The sequence below is a fragment of the Sapajus apella genome, unplaced genomic scaffold (assembly GCF_009761245.1).
Source record: "Sapajus apella isolate SASKATOON/1434 unplaced genomic scaffold, GSC_monkey_1.0 scaffold13, whole genome shotgun sequence".
NCBI lineage: Eukaryota > Metazoa > Chordata > Mammalia > Primates > Cebidae > Sapajus > Sapajus apella.
Window position 1 is genome coordinate 17,533,968 of NW_022436953.1, and position 22,653 is coordinate 17,556,620.

Below are 22,653 nucleotides of genomic sequence, written 5' to 3' on the forward strand. Positions count from 1 at the left end.
GGTATGTGCCAGATTTACTGTTTATTAGGGCCAGCATAGCCCTATAATCCCAGTCTTCAGATCCCCTCAAAATACCTGGTTTGGTCATAAGTACAGTAGAGCTGAGACCATGTATCTGAACAAATGATTTATTCTTGCGGGGGAGGCCTTGTAATGTTAAGATAAATCTTACCCAGTTTGCCAGGGAGGAGATTTCTGTCACGAACAGTGAAGTCCTGGGGGTTGACAAGGGAAAAGGGACATACTTGATGTGCCGCTTATTTGGCTAAAGTTATTTTGCTGCAGCAGCTAGAAATGGAAAAGTCTCAAAATTGCGAATGAGGATAATTACTATTCTGAAATTGGTCTCTCTTGCTATGTAATAACAGCTTCGGAAACCAACACATGAAGATCTTCATCAGCGGGACCCTAAGCTGCCAAATTCCCAGAAAGAAAATAAGTGATTGTGAGGCTCACTGCCGAGAGACTGTCAGCCATGAGCAGTAAATCGTTAGTGTTACTAATAGGCGGCTCAGCAACACAGCTGCCTGGATTTGGCAAGTCGAGCTCTCCTGGGATCAGCCAAAGAGGACACCTGGGCTCCTCACCAGTGTAGGTGGTTTTGTGGCCAGACCTGCTCCCAAACAGCTCTAACTACATACAAGATTGTCAGAGTGGTTTTTGTTTTTCCAGATAAAGGGAATTCGAAGGTAATCTGTGTGTTCTAAACATGCAGTTGAGAAAGAATGGTAGAATGGTTTTGCTAGCTGGAATTAAGGCAGTGAAGTTCTGTTAGAGGTGAGGTTACTGCCCACTCGCACAGGGTGAGAACTGCAGAAGGCTTGCCCAGAGAACCAACCATTAACATTCCGGTATTGCCCTGATCTACACACTGTAGTCTGATTTTCCTAGGAAAGTTCTTGCATTCTGGGTGTAGCTTCAGATGACCTAAAATTGGCTTCATTTAAGGTGTTACCTAGCTGTGGAGCCTCAGCTATTTTATCCACGCTTGCTTGCTTCCCTTAACACCCTGAGAGGATGCTGTTTTTAACACCTAGTGGGGTTAACCTTTTGATGAAGAGGTCCTTACCTCCTGTGATTTGAACCTTCCAGGAAGTGAGATAGACTCTGATGTTTATTATATGGTAGGAGCCTACTCTGCCTCCAGGGCGCACCTAGATGCCTCTCTCTGTGTGCTTCTTGAATACTTACGTTAAGGCAGACAAACATACGTGAAAACTAAAATTCATGATACTGGAAGTTTGGAGAGGAGATGGAAATAACAGAAGTATTGACAGTTTGATGTAGAGCATTTACAAAGTTTCAGATATTGGCTGAGTGACTATTACCCAAGCCTGTGCCTTTGTTCTGTGTTTACTTGGTTCAGCCAGAAAGCACCACATTTCCCAACAGCAAACATTCAATATAACTTTGTGCATAATTCTCACTGTCTTAAGTAGGAGCTGGGTTGGACGCTTTTACGCTTACAACTGGTGCCCATCGCAAACCTCAGTGGTGGTAGCTTTGAGATGGCAGTATTTCTGTTCCTCACGTCCTGTCTCTCTCTCTGCCCCCAACTTTGTTCTGTCTCCTTGCTCTTGGCCCCACAGTTAACACACCACAGACCAAATTAAACTGTGGCTTAATTTGCTGCCTGTTGAGCACTTCCAAGTCAGGCCCTTTGTTTAGGATGGTTTCTTTGCTGTTTCATAAGTACTGTTTCCTGTTACTTTATTTCTCAGTAAGAGGGCTGTTAACAAACTGTCAATACTTCTGTGTTATATCCAGCTCCTCTCCAAATTCCCAGTATCATGAATTTTTGTTTTCACATACATACGTCTGCCTTAAAGTAAGTATTCGTGGAACACATTTAGAGAGGCATGTCTAAAGGCTGCTATGTGGCTTCTGGAAAATACACAACTCTCGTAGCCCTATTAAGCATTCTTTGTGTCTGTTTCTTTCATGTGTGCTTTACCTTTCATTTGAGGCACTGGATCACAGAATTTTAGTTAGGGTTCTGCAGAGTTAGGAACTGTTGTACCCATCACCCTTGATAGGTCAGGAAACTGAGCAATCAAAAGTGAAGAATCTTCTCTGTGTTACAAAGCCAATAGGCAGGATCCCCCCCTCCCCCAATCTATGAAGCCACAGTCACTAGTACAATGGGTGCCTCATGATGATGCATGTCACCAAGTACAGATGTCTACTTGTCCCTGAATGAAATTCAAAGTCATGTGTCTTGTGTTTACAATCGAGGCACACGGTACAGGGCAACTTGAGAGTTAACATTGTAGAAGGTGTCAACTGAAGAATGAGAAAGTTCATGAATTTGGAAAGGAGAGCTTGATTTTTCATAAAGCATGGCCACCTGCAGGGTGGCCATTGCTACGGTCTGGGGAATATAGCCTCCAGCCAGAAACTAGAAACAGATGCAGGGTGGGAAAAATAAAACAGGAATTTATGCTGAACAGAGTTTCCAAATATACAATAAGCTATAGGAAGAGTCATGAATATTTGTGAAAGGAGATATGCATGTACAATTAACCTTTATGACTCTTCATGAGTTGCATGTACAAAAAAATGGCATTAGCAGGATTCTGGGGTGGAGTTTTTGGTCCTCTTAGGTCAAAAGGTGAAGCCGAGGACACAACCCTCATTGTGCATCTTGATAAACTAGCCAGAACCACTCTGTGGTCCATTGTCTCCTAGGAAGGAATGCTAGTGGGTTGGTTTGTTAAAGACTTGGAGGGGCAGCATCAAGTGGTTGGTTCATGTCAAGAGTAGAAGCCAGGTGCAGTGGTTCACACCTGCAGTCTCAACACTGTGGGAGGATCCTTTGAGTTTGAGGAGTTCAAAACCAGCCAGGGCAACAGAGCAACACCTCATCTCTACCCGAAGCAACTGGTACAGTGGTACGTGGTTGTAATCCCAGCTACTTTGGAGGCTGAGGCAGGAGGACTGCTTGAGTCCAGAAGGTCAACGCTGCAGTGAGCTACGATTGCACCACTTGTACTTCATTCTCGGGGATAGAGTGAGACCCTCAAAAATAGCAGGGGTGGAGCAAGTCTTTCCCGAAGGGCCAGTTTCTGTTTAACCCTTAAGAAAGAAGGCTGGGTACTGTAGCTCATGCCCGTAACCTCAGCACTTTGGGAGGGTGAGGTGGGCAGTTTGCTTGATCCCAGGAGCTCAAGACCAGCTTGGGCAACACAAGAATATCTCATCTCTACGAAAAAAAAAAAAAAAAACTGGTGTGGTGGCATGTTACCTGTAGTCCCAACTAGTCAGAAGGCTGAGGTGGAAGGATTAGTTGAGCCCAGGGTCAAGGCAGGTCAAAGCTTCAGTGAGCCAAGATCACACCACTGTACTCCAGACTGGGCAACAGAGCAAGACCTTTTCTCAAAAAAAAAAAAAAAAAAAAAAAAAAAAGCATAATGTCCGTTAGTGAAGCAGCAGGTGTAACAAACTGTCCTGCCTCCTTTCTAGTCATGTCTGGAACCTCAGCTTTTAAGATTTCTCCAGATCACTTGAGGTCAGGAGTTCAAGACCAGCCTGGCCAAAATGGTGAAACTGTCTCTACTAAAAATACAAAAATTAGCTGGGCCTGGTGGCAGGCTTCTGTAATCCCAGCTACTCGGGAGGCTGAGTCATGAGAATCTATTGAACCCAGGAGGCTGAGTTTGCAGTGAGTCGAGATCGAGTCACTGAATTCTAGCCTGGGCAATAGAGCGAGACTCAAAAAAATTCTCTGGGGTCTCCTTGGGCAAGAGAGGGCGCTTTCAGTCAGTGGAGGACATGGAATTTTATTTCTCAGAGGGTATTTACTGTGTGCAAATTACTGGGCATAGGACTGCAAAGATGAATAAGGCAAGCCCCTGGGAAGCAAGAAGCTTACCTGCCCTTTTGGATGATGGGAATTCATAATAACTTTATTTTTTAAATCCTTATAAATCTTCACAAAGGAAGGGATGTCATGGATGACAAAAGTAGCTACCTAGCTTTCTGCAGAAAAAGCCTCCACCCCTGCTGGTCACCCACTCAGCACTCTCCGGGGCCTGCACCACCTGCCTTCCCTCCCGCCTGCACACCCCAGACAGGCTGATTATACATTGATGTGAAGAAGTCTGAAGCAAAAGGTATCTTCACCGTATTTATAGTATCAGTTCTTCTTAATCACAGAGTGAAAATGTGAAGTAACCCCCCGATTAAAGACGTTCCAAATCTCAGGAATAACCAGGATTGAAATTTGACTTCTCCAAGGTAAAGCTGATTAGGCAAAAGTATGCTGGCACCTGGTAAACGGCGTCAGGGGTGCAGGGAGAGGGTTGTCAAAGGTAGAATTTCCACTTTCTTGAGGCCCTGGGGTCTGCCCTTGTTGGATGTCTCCTCTGGAACAGCACAGGCCACTCACCCCATGTGACTATTGAGCATTTAAAAGTGGGGCGAGTCCACATTGAGATGTGCTTGTGAGTATAGAATACAACAGGATTGGCAGGGTGAAGTGGCTCACACCTGTAATCCCAGCGCTTTGGGAGGCCAAGGTGTGTGGATCATCTGAGGTCAGGAGTTTGAGACCAGCCTGGCCAACAGGGCAAAATGCTGTCTCTACTTAAAATACAAAAATTAGCCGGGCATGGTAGCACATGCCTGTAATCCCAGCTACTTGGGAGGCTGAGGCAGGAGAACTATTTGAACTCAGAACTCAGGAGGCAGAGGTTTTGGTAAGCCAGGATCACAGCGGTCCACTCCAGCCTGGGCAACAGAGTGAGACTGTCTCCAAACAAAAAACCCGGGATTTTGAAGACGATATAAAACATCTTTTTTTTTTTTTTTTTTTTTTTTTTGAGACGGAGTTTCGCTCTTGTTACCCAGGCTGGAGGGCAATGGCACGATCTTGGCTCACCGCAACCTCCGCCTCCTGGGTTCAGGAAATTCTCCTGCCTCAGCCGGGACTACGGGCACGCGCCACCATGCCAAGCTAATTTTTTGTATTTTTAGTAGAGACAGGGTTTCACCATGCTGACCAGGATGGTCTCGATCTCTTGACCTCGTGATCCACCCGCCTCAGCCTCCCAAAGTGCTGGGATTACAGGCGTGAGCCACCGCGCCCGGCTCGATATAAAACATCTTTATTGATTACCTGTTGAGATAATCTGGATCTTTAGGATAATATTGAAATCCAGCTTACCTGTTTCTTTTCACTTAAAAAAAAAATGCCACTAGAACATTTAAAATTACATGGCTTGCACAATATTTATCTGGGACAATGCTGATCTAGAGACACAGACCATCCCTCCCCAGCAGTGAGACCTCAAAACTAACTGCTGTCCCCTGCGGGGATGACATGCTAGTACATTATGTCTGCTGCTATGGTGTGGCCCTCTTTTTACTTTTGGGTGCTCATAAATGTTACTGGGATAAATGAATTAAGGGAAAAATGAGTCATTCCCCAGTCTCCCTCAGTGAGGTTGCGACATTAAAGTCACCATGGGCCACTCTGACAGGAAGCTGTCAACTGTTTGTAAACTGAGAACTACAGACAGGAAAGGTGTAAACAAAATTATTTTCCTATGAAATTGACATGAGAATTATGAGAAGCAGCATCGAAAAGAGGAAGCAGGTCAGCCTTCTTTGAAGACAGTTTGATAATATGCATCAAAAGTGTTAAATCGTATAAACCCTGTATCCCAGAAATTTATCTTTTTGTAGTTTATTCCAAGGAAGTAATTGGACCAAAGCATAAATCCATCTAATTGTATTAAAATGGAATGTTTAATATTCAACAATAGCAGATAGATTAAGTACATTAGAACATTATGTAGTGACTCAAAACGTAGATGTTCACACAAGGAAGTGGAAATCCTGGTTAATGTACAGCTTGTATGAAATGAACTAAAAATAACATAGTTTTGCATAGGTAGAACAACATTACACCCATAATGTTAACAGTGATTATCTCTAGTTGGTGGAAAATGAGTAATTTATCAACTTGCTTGTTACTTTTTTTTTTTTTTTTTTTTTGCAATGAGCAGATACTATGCCCTGACAGTTTTTAAATGAAGTACAATATGGAAATTATGGATTGTGCAGTCATAGAGCTGACTTTATATAAAGGGTCATGCCAGGCGTTGTGCTTTGTGGCATATGATTTTTTAAAATCAAACACCCTCTAGACTTAAGGAGGGTAATTAAAAGGCAGTTGCCATGACAAATAGGAAAGATGCCAAAGTCAACATTTTTTCGAGGAGCAACAAACCCGCAGAGGAGTCAGCTGATGGCACAGTGTTCGCTGCTGCACCGCTCAGAGGCTGGATGTCCTGCGTAGAAGTAAGTGTTGCTTTATTTGCTGACCTTGGCCTATACAGCGTTAAAAAGGACGAGGGGCCAGGCCAGCCGGGTTCCCAGAAGTGCCCAATGCACCTCCCTGGTGGGAGTGCCTCCGGCCACGTTGCTGCCCTCTCCTGGGAGAGACAAACAGGTGTCCCACGTGGCAGCAGTGCCCTGGGGTGCCCCTCCTGCAGGCCCGTAGCGCCCCCTGGCTCAAGTCGCCCCGCGCCTGCGAGCCGAGTCGCCCGGGGAACTGAGCGCTGGTCGCCGCGCTCCTTCCAGTGAGTCCCAGCCCCGAGTTGGCTCTGGCACCCGGGTCCCCGCCAGCCGGCCCGGCAGGGGCTGCCGCTGCCTGATTCGCGCTGTCAGGACAGAGGCCCGCTCTGCCGGGCCGCCCCTGTCCCGAGCGCCAGGGCTGCGCGGCCCCGCGGAGGGTGCGGGCTTTGTTCGCTTGTCTGCGCGCACCTGAGCGCGGCCTTCCCGGGACGACGGCACTGGGGAAAGAGCGCACCTGGCGTGCGCCTCCCTCCTGGCCTCTCGCGGTCCGCCCCGGGCGAGTCTGGAGAGGGGCGCGGTCCGCAGGTAAGGGGGTAGAGGCTCCGGGTACAGGAGTGGAGGAGGGCATGCTCACCTGGCTGCTCGCCTGGCACAGTGGCAGGGCCCCCTTCCCTGGCCGCCGCGGAAAGGGACTCGCCTTTTGAATAAAGGCTTTGGTGACGTGCCGCCTCCACCCCACACCCTATTACAGGACGTACACAACTTGTTAAGGGGTCTCGGGGCAGTTTCCCAGGCAGAACGGGTGCCCCAGCGATGTGTCTGCGACAGAACCCGAGAGGGGCCGGCTGCCCTGAGACAGTCGCGCCTGGGCAATGGGAACCCCAGGAGTTTGTCGTCCTAGTGACTTCCCCACCAGGCTCAGCCCTGCTCCCTGCATGTCTCCTTCCATTCTCATAAGGCTAACCTTTCCCTAGCTAAGCTGACCTTTCTCTCCCTCCTGCCTTGGGCCCTTGGCCACCTGCTGGGACGGTGAATGGGAGGGTCTCAGAATGGCACCTTGGAAACTTGCTGGGGCCACTAGACAGAAGAGAGGGGAGGAGGGCACCTTGCTGCCTCTGATGGTGGAATCCAGGGCTCCAGCTTGGAGGGGCCTTGCCATGGTGACACCATGCCATGTGTTTGATGTTTTGGAGATTAGAATAATTAGAACCTGTATGATTTTCAAATTATAAGCTGCTTCAGGTAAACACCACAACCTCTAAGTGTTTTATAGATTCATTCCCAAAAATTCAAGATCTCTTTTGCTCTCAAGGTGACACTGTATTAAGAAATGTCGACTTATTGAAGAGTCAGAAAAGTGAAGAGGTCACAGAGGTATCACTAGAGTTGGTAGAAGCCACAGGCATGAATTTGTGAATGCTGGCTTCCAGCAGCCTGAAGCCAGCCTCTCTTGTGACTGATGGCGGTACAGAGCTCCCTGGGTCTTACTTTTTTGTAGAAATCCAGCCCAGAGCTCCCATCTCGTAGTATAAGAATTTCTCAGACTGGGTCCCCAGGCGGTTCCCAGGTTGGAGAAGAAGATTGCTTTCCTCATCATCTTTATCTGGCTGAAAAACATCAGTGTATTTCCATTAAATCTGGTTTTTGGTCTACCATCCAGAGATTACAGCTACTATTTCCCCTCCCTTCAATAGGCACAGGCCCCTGGAATGAATCATAGTCAGAAGCCCATGTTTTTACAGATCAGGAAACCAAGACCCAGTTTCAGGGTGTTAGGTTCAAAGCAAAACTGAGCCAAAGGTACAGATTTCCCATATACCTCCTGTCCCAACCCATGTACAACTTCCCTCATTATCAGCATACCCCACTCCAGTGGTACGTTTGTTCCAATTGATGAACCGACATTGGCACATCATGACCCAAAGTTCACAGTTTGCACTGGGGTTTGCTCCTGTTGACATTTTGTGGCTTTGGACAAATGTAAAATGATGTAATTCCACCATAATAGTATCAAACAGCATAGTTTCACTACCCTAAAAATCCTCTGTGCTCTACCTATTCATCCCACCCTCCCTACAACCCATGGTAATCACTGATCTTCTGTCTCAATAGCTTTACCTTTTCCAGAATGGCTATAATTGGAATCATGCAGTACATAGCTTTTCAGATTGGTGTCTTTTGCTCAGTACTATACATTGACGTTTCCCCTTCGGGCTTTTTAGTGAGCATGCTAAACAGCACAATCGCTATGTGGCCGTGATGGCATCGGAGATAAGCTCCTGGTGAAAATGCCTTTTTAAAATAACTTTCCTGCCGTGTGTGCATCTTATAAAGCATTGTCCTTGCATCCCTGGCACCTGGAAGGGTACTGGCCACAGGGCAGATGCTTAATAATTTTTATTGGATAAATGAAATTTCATATAATTATAGCAATGGGAGGGTCAGCAACCCTACGAGGTTGTTTTAGAACAGTGGTCCTCAAACTTCTGTAGTTCACGTATCAGTAAGTGAAAACCTAGTTTAATTGGGAGGGCTGCAGTAGAATCACTCATTTTAAATTTTATCCAATAAGGCTATTTAAAAATAAATCTCCCTCCCCCTTCACTCCCTACATCATCAAGGAGGCTATTGGAAGTCTCTTGGTGACTGTACATGCATTCCCTGCAAAATATTTCTGTATAACCCCAAAGCAGGACACTGGGACAGCTGAATACATTTGAAGTTCCTTCCTTTCTGTGCCCTTTCATCTCCTAAACAGCTGGACTGCCTACTTTTCCTCTTCCACCCACAACGTCACCTGCTGACTTTCGTGGAATGTGATTACTGCCCTCAGTCCTCCACTTTTGTGATCATGAGTCTCTTCTCTTGAACTAGATTTCCCTGCTGTCAAATTAGGAAACTTTCGCCTTGTCCTGGGAGCCTTTGCATTGTTGTTTCTTGGGATCCTGGTGACAGCCTTTCCAGGGAAATAGGATGGATGTTTGTCACCTCTGTTGTAGAAGGAAACTGAGAGACTGAAGTGAAGGAATTTACCCAGGAGGCTCATGCTTGGGTGTCCTGCCATCAGATGGTTGCTCTTTTCAGTGTCTGTGCACCACACGCGGTGCCTCTGCATACCAGTGCCTCTGCGTACCCATGCCTCTGTACCACATGCCTCTGTGTACCATGTGCTTCTGTGTACCACAGTGCCTCTGCAAATCAGTGCATCTGTGTACCCATGCCTCTGCGTACACATGCCTCTGTACCGCGTGCTTCTGTGTACCATGTGCCTCTGTGTACCACAGTGCCTCTGTGTACCCACGCCTCTGTACCACATGCCTCTGTACCACATGCCTCTGCGTACCACGTGCCTCTGTGTACCGCTTGCCTCTGCATACCCATGCCTCTGCATACCGGTGCCTCTGGTCATAGCTGAGAAGTCCTGGGCTGGACTCTAAGCTTGAGGTTTCCTTGCTCTGTGGCTTTGGGTCTCATCTTCTCCAAGACCATTTCCTCATCTATAAAAATGGATGTGATAATGTCTATCCTACAGGTTATGAGTGTATTTAAATGAATATATTAAACGTAATGATAAACTTTTAACACCATTCATTTAGAAAGTGTTTTACTACTTAGCAGAGACTGTCCTACCCTATCTCACTGGATCTTTACAACGCTGGGCGAGTTTATGAAACTGAGATTCTCCCCATTAGGCAGGGGAGGTTGTTGCTTGCAGTCACCCAGGTGCTAGGAGCAGAGCTGGGTTGGAATCCTCATTCTGGACTTTGGGTCCTGTGTTCACCCCTACCTCAGGGCTAATCCCCAGTGTCCCATACAGTGAATTCAGATTGTGTACAATTTAAAGCATTTTAAAATATGGCCCATCAAAACAAACATGAACTCTCTTCTGGCTAAAACTGTCTCTGCAGATGCAGAGAGGGTGGGAGGGCTTGTGATCTGTGCCCATCTTCCCAGCTTTTCTGCCTGACCCTCCAGGGAATTCACAGGTAGCATGTTGTTCATTCCTTGGTGCTGACTTTTGGTTGCCAGGCTGCTGGGTTCTGAAAATTTACTAATTATTTTGGGGGAGCGTGACTTTCCCCTAGCAGCTTTTAAAATGCTCTCCCTGCCATGTCAAACTAAAAGCCTGTCGTCCACATCCGTTGACTCTCTGGGCCTGAGCCAGATATTTAGCCAAAGGGACAAGGAAGATGATTGTTATGGCAAGGACTTCCCCGCCGGAGATTTTTTACCTCTGATTTTAGTCTTCTCATTCAGGCGTGTAGTGTTCTCGTAAAGGGCTCTGATTTCCATCCTGCTGACTCGGAGGAGGCTGCCGAGAGCCAGTCTAACTATTTGGGATTGGATTTGGTTTTTGTGAGGAGGCAGAAGTGGTTTCCTCCTTTTCTCTCCACTCATTTCATTTCCGTTCCTAGAGAAGGCAGTCATTATCCTGCAAAACTGTCTTCAGCTATCCCCAATCCGGCCCTTCTTTTTTTTTTTTTTTTTAAAAAAGTAGCTTTGTTTTGGCTTTTATTTGTTCCTATGTCACGGGAAATGTAATTTCTGGGTAGTGCACAGTGGGAAGTTTTGTGGCATCCTGCAGCAGCCTCCACGTGCCTGCTGTCCCAAGTGCAGCTGGTGCTGCGTGGAAGCAGGATCCAAAGGCCACACTCTGATGAGAAGATCAGGGATGTGCACGGGGAGCATCTAAATCCCTGGATGAGAACACAGAAGCCAGGAAGAACACATGGGATTAGCATGAGTCATGGAACAGAAGGGCACAACGTGATGAGCGAGATGCTGTAATGGAAAAGGCTTGACGAGGTGTACCTGGGAACGGGTGGTCTGTTCCAGCCCCGGGCTTGCTGATCACTCCCAACTACTTTGTAGGAAGGCAGAGGGCCCTGGTAAATCTCACCTTGTGCTGGATGGAGCCTGGGAGTTGCTGGCAGGTGTTAGCTGGGGTTGGGGTGGGTGTGTGGAATTGCCAACAGGTGGGATTCTGGGTGGCAGATTTTTTAAATTATGCTTCTGTGCTTCTGTTACTGCCCCTAGTTCATGGCCTGTTTTCTGGAGCCTGGACTTCTGCCACAGTGTCGCCTCTTACCCGCAGCCCCAACACCTCTCCCTTGTTGAACATTCTGAGGCTGCTTTCCCCAGAACTGGGAAGGTGATGCTGGGAGGTCAGAATGGAATCTGATCCACTGATTAGCTGTGTAAGCTGGGGCAAAATACTTCATTCTTCATGTCTCAGCCTTCTCACCTGCGAAATGGGGATAATACACCCTCCCTGTCTGGCTGCGAGGATCAGGAGAGAAGACACGAAAGGTGGAAGCTGGCGGCAGGCACACAAGAAATGCTCACTACATGGCAGAAGCTGTTGATTTTTACTGTGGAATTCATCCTTTGGAAAAAAAAAAAAAAAAAGCTTTCCAGGCATAGGGCTATATTTTGGAGATCAAATTAGTATTGTAGGAAAATTTGAATATGAGAAGGGAATGAGCTACATATTTGAGACGACTGGGTGGAAATAGAGTGCAAACAGTGCTTCACCAGCATCACGGTAGCATTTGTTTCATTCATATTGGTAAAAAAAAAAAAAAAAAAAAAAATGCAGTGAACACAGCGAGTGCAGTGATGCCTCGGGAAGGATCCCTCTAGCACTCCTACAGGAGGCATTCTGGCTCTTTGTTTATCACACAGCGAGTGCAGTGATGCCTCGGGAAGGATCCCTCTAGCACTCCTACAGGAGGCATTCTGGCTCTTTGTTTATCCACCAAGCAAGAACTTCCTCTACAATACACCAGGCACAGGCAGGTCTCGAGCTTCAGCAGAGACTAAGATACAGTCCGTAGTCTCAGGCATTTGCCACCTGGCAGTCAAGACAAACATATCACCAGGCAGTTTCGGCGTGGGCTGTGTGACAATAGGGATTGTGTTGAGGGGCACAGGAGAGGGAGGTGCTGCGGAGGTTACAGAGCCAACACTATCTGATTGATCCAAACAGCTAGGAGAAGGCATTTGACATGCTGGGTGCATCTGCAGATTGCCAACATACAATCTGTTTTAATGAGCAGAAACTTGGGCAACTCTGGAAAACCATTCAGCTGGGCAAGCAGAGGCACATAGCGGAGCAAGATGAAGCTGTTTATGTTGGTCTCACAGCATGGAGGGAAGGGGCCTGTGTTTACTGGGTGCCTTCCCATGTGGCAGGAACCTTCTGTACTTCCTTCCGCATGATCCTCACATAGCAGCCTGGGGAGGTGGCTGCTAGGATCTTTATTGTATAAACAATTACCAGGCCTGAGCCTCAATCTCAGGGTCATTCTGAGGGTCAGAAGCTGTAACTCCAGAAAATCGTCCTGAACACAAGAACTGGAGACGGCATTGAGAAGCTCTTCACCACATCCTCGCTGCCTCACCCCTGCCTGACTCCCAGGCAGCAAGTGGGGGCTTGTTCTACCTCTGTGGTGTGGAGTAAAAGGGGGAAAAAGAAAACTGTTCTTAGGGGAAAGGGAAATCGTGAGTCCTTTCTTGATGGCATGTGCAGGGCTGGAAGCTAGCAGGAAGTGGTGCTGCTGGCCAGTACCTCCCCACCACCTTTCTCCCTTTGATCATGTCTGGAGAGCTCCTGACTTCCTGGCTCTTGCCATGTTGGGTGTCTGATTTTCGCTTAGATCAGGGGAAGGCTTGAGCCTCTTAGTCATTTGAAGCAGGAAGACCCTGCACAAAGACACTCAGCTGGTGGGGACATTTGTTTTATAATAGTTTGTTTCAGGATATCTTTGAAATTCAAGGATCTCTATACTCTTCCAAGTGGTGCATATTCTAGAATTAGGTAGAATCTGGTGGCATCATGAAAATAACCATACAGCCTGAGAATATTGGGTCAGTGTATGCTCCATCCTCCGGGAGGACCACTCTCTGTGGCACCCTGGACTACCTGCCCTGCGAGATGACTGAAGGTCAGATGCATGAGGAGAAGGTGGATCTCTGGAGCTTTGGAGTTCTTTGCTATGAATTTTTAGTTGGGAAGCCTCCTTTTGAGGCAAACACATACCAGGAGACCTACAAAAGAATATCATGTGGTAGGCTGGGCACGGTGGCTCATGCCTATAATCCCAGCACTTTGGAAGGCTGAGGCAGATGGATCACTTGAGATCAGGAATTTGAGACCAGCCTGACCAACATGGTGAAACCTCATCTCTACTAAAAATACAAAAATTAGCCAGGTGTGGTGGTGCATGCCTGTAATCTCAGCTACTGGGAAGGCTGAGACAGGAGAATCGCTTAAACCCAGGAGGTGGAGGCTGCAGTGAGCTGAGTCCACATCATTGCACTCCAGCCTGGGCAATAAGAACCAGTGTTCAGAGAAGTACTTGAACACCCCTGGATCACAGCAAATTCATCAAAACCATCCAATTGCCAAAACAAAGAATCACCTAGCCCACAGTCGTAGGAATTGTGCACGGGGAGGAATCCTTGAGCCAAGGCTGCTGTGTAACCTGTCAGGAACGAGCTACTGACATACATTTTACCACTGACTGCCGCCTTCAGTCTAGAGCACCACAGAAAATATTTGTTCTACTGTGCACCTGGCAGTGCCTCAACCTCTCTATTCAGAAAGCTCCACATCACCAAACATGACACTCCAAAGTGAACAAAGCCATGAGAATTGTGCTACTTATACTGGTTTGTAATCTGGAGGCAAGGTTTCACTACAGCTGCCGCCCACCCCCCCCACCCCCCACCCCCCACCCCCCACCACCCGTGCCAGGCATGGTGTCCTCACAGGAGACAAATCCAGAGTCTGGCTGTGGGGAAAGTGACCACTTTGCCCCGACTCGATCGGTTAAGGAGCTGTGCAATAACCTTCCAGGTACTTGAGTGTGTGTGTAACTTACTGGGTTGGCCAAGCCTAGAAAAGCTGTTGGAATGAGTAGCAATTCTTCTTAAGTATGAAAATAAAAATTTTTGTACAGACTTGTATTTTTTCCTCTGGTGGCATTCCCATAGGAATGCTCTGTGTCTGTCCAGCATCCTGGTAGGCCTGGTTGGGTTTCTAGTCCTCCTTAACCACTTACCTCCCATATGAAAGTGTGTAAAATAGGAACACTTGCTCTACCTCTATTTAGGGACTTGCTTGAGATACAGAAGAGACTATGTGTCTCAGAGGCTGTTAAGGGGTTTTTTTTTTTTTAAACACTGGAGTCATGGCATGTGTGTAAACTTTAAATATGCAAATAAATAATTACGTCTTAAAATAGAAAGCCACGGAAGTAAATAAGTATGTCTAAAAAAAATCCACAGAGCTGGATGTATCTTGAGGTCTAAACATAGGTCCATGATCCAATGGGACTTTTAAACCATAAGACAGTTTAGCCGTATTGGGGCCATTTTCTTCACTTTGTAAGGGAGGAACCACAGCCTCTCTCAAGGTCACAGGGCACCAGGATGAGGACTAGGGCCCCTGGGCTTATGTAGGCTCTCTGGCCTACACTTAAAAAAAAAAAAAAACTTCTTAAAAGATAATTTTCCTTAGCCAGGCATGGTGGTATGTGGCTGTGGTCCCAGCTACTCAGGAGGCTGAGGCACAAGAATCGCTTGAGCCCAGGAGGCAGAGGTCGCAGTTAGCCGAGATCGCATCACTGCACTCCAGCTTGGGCTACGAAGTGTCACTTCATCTCAAAAAAAAAAAAAAAAAAAATTTCTTCAGCCAGATTATGATTGATGAATAGTTTAGATGATTAGTAGATAATTTAGATTATTAGTAGATAGTACAGGCTTTCTTCAGATGTTGTCTTGTTAGCTAGGGAAAGGTTTGTTAACCTCATTAGAAGGTTTCAGAACATGAGGACATTGAAAAGCAGATCTTCATCCTGTTGAATTATAACTCCTCATGAAGAAATGGAGACCCTGAGAAAGGAGTGACTTAGCCAGGGTCACATGGCCACATAGTATTCCACAGTGTATAGGTACCACATATTGTTTAGCCAGTCTGTCATTCATGGGCATTTAGGTTGATTCCATGTCTTTACAGTGGCCATTTCAAAATGCAAATTGCCCAGGCAGAGCCAAGACTGGGGCCTCTTAACTCTGGGGAGAGCAGGAGAGCAAACCTTCCTGGGGCCTGTTGTGGAGGGCTGGGGTGCATTTGGAGGTGGGTGAGAGAGGCGTCCTGGGGAAGATGTTAGATTGGTTAAATCTAACATTAGATGTCATATTCGTTAAAACTAACATTAGATGTTAGACTCATTAAAACGAAAGTAATTGGAGTAAAGTCTCACATGGCTTTGGGAACTGGGGTCTTTTCCAGACCACTGTAGTTACTGCGGTGAGGGCCTCTAGGGTCATATCTGTGACCTGGAAAAGGCTGAGTTGGCATCTTGCTTGGTGGTGTGACTTGGGGCGTTCACAGAACTAATTGCTGATTCTTTCTTTTCCTGGCCTGTAGTTACATCAACATGCCCCCTTTCCTGTTGCTGGAAACCGTCTGTATTTTCCTGTTTTTCAGAGGTAAGATGTTTTTATTGGTGGTGGGGGAGTACTTGGGTGGGGGTAGGATTGAGTGTTTCAAATCCTGTTGATTTTCAATTCTAAAGGTCTCTTGAATCCATCTGCATCTCTCCCCTCTGTGGCCATCTCCCTAGTCTAAGCCATGCCATCCTGTGCTTGGACCACTTCAGTGGCCTGCTGCCTGGTCTCCCTGGGTCCCTGGTCCTCCTCCAGATCATCTTCCATGCAGTGGCCATTTCTTTTTTTATGTTTATTTTGAAGTTCCAGGGTACATGTGCAGGATGTGCAGGTTCATTACATAGGTAAATGTGTGCCATGATAGTTTGCTGCACCTATCAACCCATCGCTTAGGTATTGAGCCCAGCATGGATTAGCTGTTTATCCTGGGTGCTCTCCCTCCCCCTACCCCATTCCTTGACAGGCCCCAGCATGTGGTGTTCCCCTCCCTGTGTCCCTGTGTTCTCACTGTTCAGCTCCCACTTACAAGTGAGAACACGCAGTGTTTGGTTTTCTGTTCCTGTGTCAGTTTGCTAAGGAGAATGGCTTCTAGTTCCACCCATGTCCCTGCAAAGGACATGTGATCTGGTTCCTTTTTATGGCCGCATGGTATTCCATGGTGTATAAGTACCACATATTCTTTATCCAGTCTGTCATTGATGGGCATTTAGGTTGATTTCATTTTGAAACAGTGGCCATTTCAAAATGCAAATTGGATCATGTCTGGACCCCTCTTCACCCCCAACTAAAACTTTTCAGTGACTTTCTGTGGCTCTTAAGAGTATTTGTCTCATCTTATTCTGTGGCCATCATGAGTCCGCTCTGGGGGCCCTCCCCATGCCCTTTGCACCACGACCCCACCCTCCTTCCAGTCCTGCCCTGCATCCTTGCTCCCCACCAAAGAGGATCTGAATCATGCTGCTCTTTTGCTTGGATCACCCCCTTGCCCCAGCAAGCCACCCTGGCAAACTCCTCCCCATCCTTTGGCCCCAACACAATTCCCCCAGGACTTCCTGGATCAGGCCACATCCCCCTCTTCAAGCCCCCTGTAGCCCCTGCTCTGTAGCAGTCAACAAAGAAAAGAGTTTAGTGTGCATGTTAAAAAATGACATCTTTTCTGTAAGATGTAAGCTCCTCAAGGAAAGAGACTGTACATTCTTTAACATTCTTTCTTCACCACTGTATTATCTCAGGGCCTGCACTGGATGTGACTCATGGTTTATGTTCCGGAAGTAGATTAATGAATGAATAATGGAGCAAATCAACTTTCTTTTTACTTCCTACTTTGTCCCTTTCAAGTTCTAGCCTCTTTGAAATATGAGAAGGTTGGAAGGAATTGATGTGTGTCTGCAGATTTCTGTCTTACAAGTAAGAAGAGGCGGACTTGGGAGGCTTGGGATCCTCTTCTGCAAAGTCGAGGGGTAACACAGTGGCATCCAGGATTCTTTCTTGCTGTTCCTCCCTGGTCTGTGTTTCTGTGAGTAGGTATTTGTTTTTTGCTGAACTGCCTACTGTTAACACCTGCCTGTTTCCTGGAACCTAGCGGGGATCAGAAAGGCTGGTGGAAGTTGAGGGCTTGTGGCTGCAGCCTGGCTGCCCAGCCCACCTGTTTCCCTCTGTCTCTAAGCCAGGTGGGGAGGATGGAAAGTGTAACACAATAGCTTCATGGCCAAGGAGTTGGGGAGTGGTGAGACGTGTTTGGGGTTAGGGCCTGAATGAAGTCTCTGGAGTTCCAGGCACAGTGCAGGTTCCGTTCCAGCTGATCATGGACCTTTGCCTTCTGTGGCCCTGTCCAGCCTCCTGATCGCGGTCACATGCACTTGATCTGATCATCCTTGGATTGTACCGACGAGGCAGGGGAGTTCCAGAGAGGCCATGTGACTTGCCCAAAGTCACACAGCCATGTAGCAGAGCTGGGACTAACACCCAGTTCTTCCTACTCCTGGGTTAGCCTTACCTTACTGCTCAGCTTCTCTGGAAAGATAAGAATGTATGGAAATTCCCTCTAAGACTTGGCTGTCATGTCTGTAATATGAAAGAATTTGACTAGGTTAGTGAGTCTCAATGCTGCCTGCTCAGTATTATCACACATCCTACAGATTAAAGTTCTGTCCCTGGCTGGGTGTGGTGGCTCATGCCAGTAATCCCATCGCTTTGGGAGGCTGAGGTGGGTAGATCATGAGGTCAAGAGATCGAGACCATCCTGGCCAACATGGTGAAACCCCATCTGCTCTCCAGCCTGGGTGACAGCAAAATTTCATCTCAAAAAATGAAACAAAACAAAAAAAATGGAAAAAAGTTCCAGAGCCCAGGCAGCTGGTCTTTAGAGGGGGCTGCTGACTTGAGTGGAAAAAGCAGCAGCAGTCACACATGAAGCAGCTGCCTGTCCAGGGGAGAGCCTCTGCAGTCCTGAGGAAATTTCACAGGGAGCACTGGAGATGTCACCCAGGCTCAAGGTGGGCTCACCTGAAGCCTGGCACCTGCCATGACAGCTGAGCACTGGGTGCAGAGAGGCACAGTTCGCTGGAGTACAATGGTGCGATCTTGGCTAACTGCAACCTCTAGCTCCTGGGTTCAAGCAATTATCCTGTCTCAGCCTCCCGAGTAGGTGGGAGTATAGGCGTGTGCCACCACACCCATCTAATTTTTGTATTTTTAGTGGAGACTAAATGTATGAAGTCTCTGGAGTCCGTCCACCAGGCCTGGCCATTAAGGTTAATTTTTAAGGCAGTGAGATGTCTTTCCTGCAGGACCTGGCAGGTGGGGATAGTGAGGGAGCTTCCAAGGATGTGCCTAGAGGTAGTGCAAGGAGCTGCCCTCCCAGGGACTCCCGTTACTACACCTGACCAGGGACAAAACTTTTCAGAGTCCCACTGTGTGTTATTTTTCCTCTTTGTGTTTGACGTACCTGCATTTAAATACAAAGATAACTCACAGAACTGGGGGACCTGGGGGGTTTCTTTGTGTTATCTGTCTGGTAATTTTTGAGAAGCAAGAATCATCACTCCCTCACATTCTAGGTTTCTCTCCTGTTACCTGTTCAGTCTGGTCACTTAACAGAGACTGAGACTCCTCCCCTCTCAGCATTTTAATGGTTGCTTCTGGTGTTTTCTCTCTTAGTGCCCCCATCTCTATCTCTCCAGGAAGTCCATGTAAGCAGAGAAACCATTGGGAAGATTTCAGCTGCCAGCAAAAGTAAGCCCAGGTTCTTCCTCACCTTCCAGATGCCCACTCAGGCCTCTGTGTGATGGACTGGAGGAGAACTGTGTTCCCCCAGAGAGTTTCTGCCCCTCTCCCATCTTCCTTTCATGCTGTGGCCAGAGTCATTTTTCCCAAACAGGGGCCTGACCAAGTTACTCTCCTTGGTTTAAAAACAAAATGGGGCACCTGTAATCCCAGCTACTCGGGAGGCTGAGGCAGGAGAATCTCTTGAACCCAGGAGGCAGAGGTTGCAGTGAGCCAAGATTGCACCATTGGACTCCAGCCTGGGCAACAAGAGGGAAACTCCATCTCAAAAACAAAAACAGCTCAGTAAGTCTTTTTTTTTTTTTAAAAAAAAAAAAAGAAAAAAAAAAGACAGGGTCTCCCTCTTGTCACCTAGGCTGGAGTGCAAGGCACAATCTCAGCTCACTGCCATCCTCCTGCCTCATCCTCAGCCTCCCAAGTAACTGGGCCCATAGGCATGCACCATATAGATTTCTGTATTTTTAGTAGAGACAGGGTTTCGCCATGTTACCCAGGCTGATCTAGAACTCCTGAACTCAACTAATCTACCCTCTTTCCTTCCCAAAGTGCTGAGATTCTGGGTGTGAGCCACCATGCCCAACCTCAGTAAATTCTTATTATTGAATTACTTGGCCCATACCTCAAGGATTTCTGTTATCTGCTCACCAGGTAACCAGGTGGCTACCTGCCATGCCCATCTCCTACCATGTTCCTTCCTCTTCCACTCTAATCAGTATCCCTGAACATGGCTGCTAGTACTGCTGCTGAACTCTTGGGTAACATGGCCTCACATATCAGGGTGCCTGTGTCCACATTATATTGTGGCTCCCTGAGGCCTGGGACCAAGCCTTTGCAGTGCCACTCACTGGCCCAGTAGACCCCCTCATAGAGTTTAATTGGTGGTGTTGAACTATGTTCTCCCATTATTATAATACAAGGGCTTTCATGTAAGGGGCCATTTGTGAGTATCACATCCATGTGTGTGTGCCTCCTGTTTTAGAGGAGGGCCACCTTCTGCAGGTTAGTCCTCCCCTTTCATGCTAAGAGGGGCAGCAGGCCGGCCCACCACAAGGTTGTTTCTGCCTTCACTCTGCTTCAGGAGTGAGACTCACTTGCTGCTGGTTGTCACCTGTCTGTCCCACTCTCCCTAGTGATGTGGTGCTCAGCTGCAGTGGACATCCTGTTTCTGCTAGATGGGTCTCACAGCATCGGGAAAGGGAGCTTTGAAAGGTCCAAGCACTTTGCCATCACAGTCTGTGACGCTCTGGACATCAGCCCCGAGAGGGTGAGTGCAAGTCTCCTTTGTGTTCGTGTTAGGGCATCTTCTGAAACCCGGTCTCAAGCAGAGGAGGCATCTACCGGCGTGTGGAGCTGGGAAGACCAAGGGGCTGAATCCTGGTTCCAGGCATGGTGAGATCCAAGAACTGAGTTGAGGCTGAGACATCTTTCTCTTCTTTCTCCATCTCTCAATATTTTTTTCTTTTGGTTGACTTCCTTCCCAGCCAGGTTTTCCTGATATAGCCAAGTTGTCCTACATTGTTCTTCAAGCTAGTGACCCAGTAAAAATTAGGAGACTTATTTCTCTATAGAGATGGCCAAAGTCCTAGGGAGAGTTCTGATTGGACAGGCCTAGGTCACATGATAATCCACTGACCAATCACAGCAGTCAGAGGGAAGAGAGTTTCTGGCCAGACCTTAAGAGCTCCGCCACGTTTTTGGGTTAGGGAGTGGATTTGACTTTCCTCTAGAAAGAGAGGTTGTGTTTGCAGAACAACGGGAAAGGGAAAGCATGCTAAGCAGATTGAAGCTATTACTACCTCAGCAGACGGAAGATGAAGCACAGCTCCTACTCTCTCTCGCACGTGAGAGGAACTACTGCCTGGATGAATCCAGCCAATGTTCTCATTTCTTGTTCTTCAAATAGTAAGTCTTAAATATGGCAGAGAGTGGTAGCTGTGGCTTTTATTTCTGAAAGGTGCATTTTTATGAACAATCCAATAGAAAAATGGGCAAGGAACACAGGCAGTTCCCAGAAAATGAAACACGCAAGGCCTTTAGGCATAAGGAAAAGAAGCCCAACGTCACTTAGAGCGTCAGCAAACCCTCTCCCTAAGGTACAATTTTTCGCCTACTGAGTTAGCAAAAACCTAAATTTGGTGACATCCTTCATTGGCAAATCTTGAAAAAACTGGTGTTCCCATACACTGCTGGTGGAGTGTGAAATGGTGCAGCCTCTAGGGGGGAATCCAATAGCATTCATCCCAGTTACAAAGGCTTGGACCCTTTAACCCAGCAATTCTACATAAAGGAATTTATTCTACAAATATTCATGCCCATGCAAAATAGTACTCATATAGAGTTATTCATTGCAGCATTATGTGTGTAACTATAAAAGATTTCAGGCAGGTTGGGCGCGGTGGCTCATGCTTGTAATCCCAGCACTTTGGGAGGCCAAGGCAGGCGGATCACGAGGTCAAGAGATTGAGACCATCAGGGCCAACGTGGTGAAACCCTGTCTCTACTAAAAAACACAAAAATTTAGCTGGGCATGGTGGCGCGCGCCTGTAGTCCCAGCTACTCGGGAGGCTGAGGCAGGAGAATTGCTTGAACCCTGGAGGCAGAGGTTGCAGTAAGTCGAGATCACACCACTGCACTCCAGCCTGGCGACAAAGTGAGACTCTGTCTCAGAAAAAAAAAAAAAGATTTCAGGCAATCCAGATGTACATTGAGGAGGGACAGATAAATCCATTATGATGCATGCATATATTGAAACACTAGGCAATTCCAGAAAGTGAGTGAGGAAGCTCTCTGATATGGAAAAACACTAAAACAAATGAAGTGTCAAAGTAAGGTGCAAATGGTGTGTATAACATGTTACTTTCTATGTAAAAAATAAGGAGGGATGAATGAAAATCTATCTTTGTATTTTCTTTGTATATGCTTTGGATGGATTTTCAAGAGGCTGAAAACGGTGCTTTGCATTGATGGGGAGGTTAGGAAGTGAGTTGATAGGGCACAAGGCCAGAAAAGACTCATCAATACAAACTTAAATATTTTCTGGATTTTGAATTACATGAACTTACCCAAAAGTCAACTTAAAAATTAAGAAGCTTGTAGTCCGGAAAAGCTGTAATTACTTGCATTAGAGACCATTTGCATACAGGTTGAGGAAGGAAGTGGTTTTCCAAGATAACATTCCAAGATTAATCGTAGTAAAACCTCTAGGATTTAGGAGCATAAGTGGCTTTTCATGAGGGCCAGATTTTCTGCAGAATGCTGTGTCATTTTGGGAGCTGGAACACACTCCTGGAGCTGAGACCATCTTGCTTCTGAAGATACCATAGCAGGCATCATTCAAGCTAGGCACAAGCAGCCCAGAAGTTTTCTAACCATGATGTTAACCCAGCATAGACCCTAAAAGGGCCAGGGCCAAGAAATGCCATTTCCCCACCATCCTCTGCACAGGACCCTGCTTTTAAAAGTCTACTTTATAAAGCATCACTAGTTATTCACGAAGGAGGTAATATAAAGATTAAACACTGTTGAACTTGGCATTGATGTAGCGTGTCCTGAAATGAGTAGCCTGGAGACCCTGGGGTTGACAAGTTGGGAATGAAAAGTCCTGTGGATAAT

At 46.9% G+C, this 22,653-nt stretch overlaps 1 protein-coding gene across 3 annotated transcripts in view; it reads left to right on the forward strand.

Annotated features, from left to right (window-relative positions):
* The first annotated feature begins 6,039 nt into the window (after positions 1-6,039).
* The window catches only part of VWA2 (von Willebrand factor A domain containing 2), a 47,531-nt gene continuing 30,917 nt past the window's right edge, over positions 6,040-22,653 (forward strand). Inside the window, exons 1-4 of one of the 3 annotated variants that reach the window (XM_032281704.1) lie at positions 6,040-6,303; positions 15,737-15,798; positions 18,916-18,990; positions 20,172-20,305. In XM_032281704.1, coding sequence (XP_032137595.1) covers positions 15,747-15,798; positions 18,916-18,990; positions 20,172-20,305 — 261 coding nt within the window. In that variant the 5' untranslated portion in view covers positions 6,040-6,303; positions 15,737-15,746. The other 2 variants (XM_032281702.1, XM_032281703.1) reach the window with 2 other exon arrangements.